This window comes from Haliaeetus albicilla, chromosome 2 (genome assembly GCF_947461875.1).
Source record: "Haliaeetus albicilla chromosome 2, bHalAlb1.1, whole genome shotgun sequence".
Lineage (NCBI taxonomy): Eukaryota > Metazoa > Chordata > Aves > Accipitriformes > Accipitridae > Haliaeetus > Haliaeetus albicilla.
In genome coordinates, this window is record NC_091484.1 from 11444110 (window position 1) to 11451388 (window position 7279).

The window sequence follows — 7279 nt, forward strand, 5'->3', positions numbered from 1 at the left end:
AAAACAGCATTTATCTGCATTAGCTCCCATCTCAGACTCCAGGCTCCCACATAGACATTATAGAGGGTAACAATATTAATGTATGCCGCTGAGTGTTTGACACATTCCTCCTGCAGTATTGTGCCCTCTGTAAAGCATCAAGTATTTTGAAGAACTGGAAAATAATACACCTTGCTCACAAATGAACTGCACGGATGGAGAGCATTGTCAGCAAAAGTTGTGCTTTAATTCCTGTGTACAAAACCATTAATCTCTTAAATGACAGGAGATACAAACCATGAAGAAAGAAAAAGATATCAAAGGAATGTCACGTTCCCTGCCTGGGACCTACAGTCCTCCAAGGACCCAAAGGACAGCTATCGGCATGTCCCAAGATCTAAGGCACTGCAGGGAGAACTGTCTCGGAGAAGACGTCACCAGTTAAAGGCCACGGAAAAGAACTGTCAGGATAGCACAGCCTGCTCCTCTCTTCAGGGCGATGCTGAGGGCACATCATTGGTTTCATGTGCTGCTGGCGTGCTCCACTCTCCGATACTGCGCGTGTGTGCAGCTCACTCCTCTTCCACGTCTCTGCTTAAACACGTTTCCTTCCCACACCCTGCGGGGCAATGGCGAAGGTCAGCTGCGGCAGCTGCTGCTCGCAGGGAGCCAGGAGCCAGGCAGGGGTTTACAGCAGTTACCCCTCCTGGTCATCACCCCATGGGGTGTATGCTCCCTCCTCTGGACATCGTGGATGTGTGGCTTGCACAGCCTCCCCCTGCTCCAGCAATGCTTGCCCTGCCACTTCCTTCACAACCAGAATTGCACAAACACCTCTTGATCTTCCCTAGCCCATTACAGGCTTTGCATGGAAACTACAAGGTGAGGTGGCATGTGTTACACCAGGAGGTGTCCCTGCCCCAGAGGAGAAGGATCAGTCCAGGATTACTCTAAGGACCTCACTGTCCTGACCTGCCTGTGCCGTGCTCTAGTCCTGCTCTCCTCCCCTCACCCACAAGCTCTGATTTTTAGCCCTTTTCCTCCCTAGTGTCGCTAGTGCCCTCCAGCAGCACAGCCGCAAGGCTCAGGGCAGTGACCTGCTGATGAACCACACTGCAGCTCTCACACCCCGTCCCACAGGCCTGCACAAATCTCAGATATTCTCAGCAGCGCTGACCAGATTTTGCAACAGCCCTGAGCTTCCCAGTGCCACAGACCCCAGGGCCTGCTGGTGGGAAGCATCCAAAGCCAGCACTCACGCTGGTACAACAGCACACATACCGTTTCCTGGAGAACTGCTGGTCTATCTCCTCTAAGGACTGTCCTTTTGTTTCCGGAACAAAAAGGTAAATGAATATAACAGCCATCACTCCCATCAGTCCATAGAGGAGGAACATCCAAGAGAAACCAATGGCATCTGCAGAGAGATCCAAGTGCATGAAGGGTCCACTGGAGGGAGGTCACATCATGGGATACAAAGGAAGCTGGTTGCTTACTGCGAGGTGGTCAGTGGTGCCTGACAGGGGCTTCTTATTTTAAGAAGCCCTTAAAAAGGCAGGGAAGCTCCTTATCTGCAAGGTCTGGACTGGGAATCAGCAAGGGAGAAGGATGGTTCATGCCAGGCTTTGCCAGCAGCACCACAGAGGAAAGGCAGCAGCCGAGCTCCAGGGCCCAGCAGTGCCCGCTGAGTGCCTCAGTGGAGAGCTCTGCTAGAAAGAAATGTCATAAAGCTACCAGCACGGAACCTGCAAACTCCATGGTTTCCTGATACTGCAGTACTGGAGTACAGCCCAGCAGGCGATGGGATGATTTTTATGAAATGGGTGGTGGAGAGGCTGAGACCAGTGTTGCTGGTGCCTGGTTTTTCTGCTCTCAGAGGCATCAGGGTCACACCTACTCCCGCGTCAAGTCCCCAGGGTTCAAAATGCCACTTAATCTCCAAATGGCTTGTGGCAGCCACCTTCCCTAACCAGCTGTGGGAGATGGAGGGATGGATGGGGGATGGCCACTTACCAATCAGGTCCAGGAAGGAGAGGCTGATTAGTAAGTTGGCAGCCCAGTTAAAGCTGTTGCAGAAGGCAAAGGCTCTTCCTCTTATCCCAGCGGGGTAGATCTCACTGAGGACCAGCCAGGTCACTGCACAGATTAGAGAGAACAGAAAGACAGCGTAGGGGTTAAGCAATTTATTTGGGAAATGGGCAAGGGAGATTTCAGCAGAGGTTTCAAACTCTGGCTTCACCCAGCACCCACTGCTGGTGGTGTCAAGCATTCATTGATCTCAGACTCAGGTCACAGCAGAACACTTCAAAACTCCCACGTTCAGCACTCCACAGAGGAACAAAATACCAATGAACAGGTCCAGGGAGCAAAGAAGAAAACTGGGGAGTCGGTCATTCCATTCAGGGGGGACGGAAAAGATCTGGCATACCTGCTGTCAGGACATGCTCTTTGTAAAGAAATGAGAAAGGGGTAGGATTAGGGAGACAATGTTGCATTTGGGCTAAAATCAGAGCTAAACCAATATATATCTTAAAGTAGTCTCTCCTATCCCAGGGTTATTTTGCTTGAAATAACTTACAAGGTCACTGTCAAACCCATGAGACTTGCTGTGCACTTCTGTTTTTCCTTGAGTTAGGTGCTGTTTTCTCCCATCAAAGCATTTAAAGCAATAAATGCCAGAAAACACTAGAGCTCATATGGAAGCACGAACTAATCTCTATAAATGATGATTTCAGAAAAAGACCAACTGATACTGAGAAACTTCTGAGGAGGTTCCACTTCCAGTTCTGTCACTGACTTTCTTTACCACACAGCAGAAACCCCTAAGTCCCTTTGTCCTTAGCCCTCTATTTTCCTTCTCCTCAGGGTGCTAGGAAGATTAGGTAGTGCTTGTGGGATGCTCTGATTTTGCAATGAGCTTGACAGAAAAAAAACATTACAAGGGTAGCGATAGCATAGAAGGGAAAGCTATTCTAGTGCTGTACCAGCCCTACAGCTGACAGAGCTGCAATGCTAGAAAATTATTCAGTGGGCTGAAGGGGATAAATTTCCAGTTCCCAGACACTGAGCGGCTTGGTAAAGCAGATACATAATGAATGTTTCAAGCAGACCATAAAGATCAGCCCAAGTTTTACTCTCTGGGTTAGTGGCAAGGATATATAAACACCATACTTACTTGGTCCAAATCCAACTGAGAAGGCGCTCACGAAAGCCATCATGCTCAACAGTGTAATCCAATTTAAAACCATATGTTCTGCCCAGGGAGCACCACCGAAAGGAGGGCCAGCGCTTCCCACTGTCTCTTCTTTGGCCGGACCTACCAAGCCCCTTTTCTGAGCGAGGGAAGAATCGGGAACAACCTCTCTGCTTTGAGTACTGGCAAAAGCTTTGGTAAAGCTCCTCGTGGCAGCAAACCCAGGGCCTGCCTGACTTTTGCCAGCACCTAATGCTGGCAGGATGGGTGACACAGTAGGCTGGGTGGATAGGGGCGTCAGGGGGTGCTGGGTGAGGCTGTGGGATGCATTGGGGTCTGTGGCTGCTTTGCAGTCCCTGGCCATGGCCAGCGGAGCAATGCGGCTGGTGAGGCCAATGGTGGTGACAGAGATGGCCATCACCACGCAGCCAGCCATGAGTAGCACCCTCCTGCCAGCCTTGTCTGCAAAAGCCATCGCAACGAGCGTGGCCACCACCTTTATCGCCCCCAGCCCGACAGAGGCCAGGATCGCCGAGGAGTTGCTCTGGAACCCCACTGAGTGGAAGATTTTGGAGGCATAGCCCAGCACATTGGGCTGCCCAGTGAACTGCTGAAAGAGCACCAGTCCTAGGCCCACCAGAGTCCGCCTTCTCATGTTGTCTCTGGTCCTGAAAAGGTCAAGAAATGAGTAATGCTTCTCCTTATAGGGCTCCCGCTTTGCTGCTGCTCTGTCCTCAGTGTCCTGTAATTGAATAAGACCCTTCTGGCAGTCTGAGTCCCATGAGCTTAATTTAACTGGGTTCACTGGGAGAAAGAGGATGCTGAGGAACTGCATGGCCGTCGGGGCAATGGCCAGTCCAAACATATACCTCCATCCCTCTTCCACATCTGCAAAGATGTAATTCAGCGCATAGGACAGTAGGATGCCTATGGTGATGCCTACTTCATAGAGAGACACCAGCAGCCCTCGCTGATGAGCAGCCACCATTTCTGAGACATAGATGCAGCAGGCCATGGATGAGACAGAGATGGCAAAGCCCACGGTCACGCGCCCAATGACCAGCCCGATAAATGACCTCGCCAGTGTGAGAATAAGGCTGCCAACCAACAGGACCAAGTTGCTGACAAGGATTGCTCTCCTCCGTCCATGGCGGTCAATGAGGATCCCTCCAACCAGAGAGGCGAGGAGAGCTCCGATAAGGAGGGCGCTCACAAGAACTTCTTGCTTGAAGCAGCTGAGGTGAAAGTCTACCTGCAACTGCAGCAGTGCGCCGGAGATAATCCCCAGCTCGTATCCAAATATCAGCCCACCCAGGAGAGAGACCGTTGCAGATAAGAGGAGGACTAGCAGTGCACGACCTGGAAAACAAGCAAGCAATGCTAGGTTCAGTTTTCTGGTGCTAGTAAGCAAGCTATCAGCATGCACAAGCTGGAAAAAGCTCTCCCAGGACATCCAAAGTTTTCCATCTACAAAGCCAAAGCATCTACAATGCTGAATTTCCCCACAGGTCACTAGGTCATGTGTAGAGAGGCACTTGCAGATAGTCACACAACCTATCAGGCTTGCACACCCTTCCACTAACTGCAGGGACACTCATTTGTGGTGCAGAACTGTGAAAACAGGACTTTGTTAACAAAGTTAAGACTTGTATTTAAGTGGAGGACAGTGATTTGTAGTGCCTGGAGTTGCATGGGGGGATCCTCTGTGGTCTCCCTTGATTCTAATTACAAAACATGTTCTGGGCAGGAAACGCAGCTTCTGCTTTCTGCTTCTGAATTGTTCTGCATTATCATTTTCATGTTTCAGTGCATGGGGCACCATCAGCTCTCACTGCAGGCTCTGCGTTCTCACTCCCTACCTTGTTAAAAACACTGCTCACAAAAGTTTATTTCTCCTAGTTAATCTTGCACTCTCAGCATGACTTTGTGGGGGTGGTCCTGATTTCTTCATCTCTCCTTCTATACCACCCAGCACCAGGATCCTCAAGCCAGGCATGACCTTCTCAGGCTGGTCCAGGACTATAGGACAAACTTCATCACGAACGGAAAAGCTCACTGCTGCCTGCCCCAAATACAAGAAGCGATTCTTTGACCTTGTCCTTCCCATACAGCTGAGTATGCAAGTTTAGTAAGTACGTAAGTTTAGCTAAAATAAGAAAAAAAAACAAGCAAAAGCAACCCAAACCCAAACCAACCCACCCGGAACAATCCTACAAAACCAAGGTGCTTGCTGCAGATGCTTCTCGCTCTGGGGAGAGGATGAAAGGGTGACCACGTGTGAACCATTAGTCATGTTGCGGCAGGGGGGATTGCACATGGTATGGGAACCAGCGCTGATGTAGGGACCTCTGGGAACAGCAGTGACAGTGGCCCCTCCACTCATTACAATTTTGAAGGCACAGGTAAAGTGCATTAGCTTAGAGGTTTATGCTGGTTTCCAGCATATAATATTATCTGTATTCTCACACAGGCTTTGTTTAATTAGAAATACTCACAGTTTTGGTAGACTGTATGTGGAAAAAATGTGGACACAACCACCAGACCATGGAAAACTTTCCTCACCCTGCCTAAGGGCTTTTTTCCCCTCACAAGCTGTGTTTAATAGGAAGTGTCTCTATTCAGCCTTTAATTACAGCTAGCAATAAAGGTTATTTCTCAGTGATGGCTATTATTTGTATTTGTACTTATTCTGTAACTCTCGGTGTTTCATTTCTGTTACTTATGCTACAGGCCAGTCCCTCCCACCATGCTCTGTATGATTACCTGCACTGCCTTTATCACTCCTTTTACACATGTTATGCAGATAATTAGAAAAAATATTTGCTCACTGAGAACAAAAGGCTTTGCATAAAGTGGGCATGCCGTTAGTTTCAAGCCACAAACTCAATTAGATACAGGCAGCCCCGCTGTAAATGCCAAGGCTGATTCCATCAGATTTTGCTGTATTTCTTGTTAACTTAATGAGCAGTAACAGTTTATGAACTTTGATTGAAATCAAATTCTGATGTAGCTGGGGAACTCGAGGACCCTTCCGATCTTCACATAAGGACAGAAAGTCTGGTGGGTCTCCCAAGAAGCTCTGCCGGGCGATTCCCTGCCTAGGGCAAACTCTGGTCGGAGGGCCGTGCTCCAGGACTGGGCAGTAACCAGTGCTGCTGACCCGGCTGAGACTGGCCTGGCTTCCGAACTGCTGCGGTCCCTCTCTGCACACACCAATGCCACTCTAGCGAGACCGCGGTGCTCCCCGCACACTCCGCGCCTCTGCCCCCGCACGCAGCCCCCTCTTCCCCGGGTACGCTCCCGGGCTGGGACGGCCCCAGGGGCTGGGTCACGGGAAAATACTTGCCTCTTTACGTCTGCTAGAAGTGCGGAAAAAAGAAAAAAATCGAAGGAAAGGGGGCTGGGGGCGGGGGGAGATGCAGTCTCAGCCTTTAGGAAAAGTTGGAAACTTTTTTTTTTTTTTTAGGAAACTTTTTCCCGGGGCCAGGACGCGCCCGTTCCCAGCCCGGCTGCCCCGTCCCTTCCGCCGGGACGTGGGGGCGGCCGCCGACCCCCCCCCCCTCCCCTGCCCGACCCCCCGGCCCTGCCGGCACTCACCCATGGCGCGGCGGGGCAGAGCCCCCGGCGCTCCGCGGCGGCGGGCGCGGATCGGGGCGGAGCGGCTGGGGGGTCCGGCGGCCGGAGCGGGGCCGCGCAGCGCCACGTCGCTCCCGCCCTGCCTCCCGGCCGGGCAGCCTGGGGCTTGTAGTCGCCCTGCCCGCCCCTCGGGGAGCCGGGGAAGGACGGGACGGGGAGGGGGGGGGTGTCCCCCGGGCCGGCCGGCTGCCCGGCCGCCTGCGGGAGGGCACCGACGGCCCCGGGGAGCCGGTGCAAAGGGCCGGGGAGAAGGAGCCTCGCCCCGGGGTGATGAATGAGTCGCTCCCGCCCGCCGCACCGTAACCCGGGGCTGGGCTCCGTGTAGCCCGGGTTTGCCGGCGCAGGGTGGCCGGGGACATGTTACCGCGGGTGTATTGCTAACTGGTCTAGAAAGGAGGATGTGGCAGGGTCTGGCTTTGGTCGCTGGAATGACAGGTCTGTCCCCAGTCTGTCTCACTTGAGCAGGAATAG

General features: G+C 52.1%; 1 protein-coding gene across 1 annotated transcript; it reads right to left on the reverse strand.

Moving 5' to 3' along the window:
• Positions 1 to 204: 204 nt before the first annotated feature.
• Positions 205 to 6932, reverse strand: SLC2A10 (solute carrier family 2 member 10). The gene is made up of 5 exons (XM_069806172.1): positions 6770 to 6932; positions 3155 to 4531; positions 1993 to 2115; positions 1261 to 1396; positions 205 to 598 (listed from the first exon to the last, which is right to left on the reverse strand). The coding sequence occupies exons 1-5, from the start codon at positions 6771 to 6773 to the stop codon at positions 502 to 504; spliced, it is 1737 nt and encodes a 578-aa protein (XP_069662273.1). The 5' UTR covers positions 6774 to 6932; the 3' UTR covers positions 205 to 501.
• Positions 6933 to 7279: the final 347 nt, after the last annotated feature.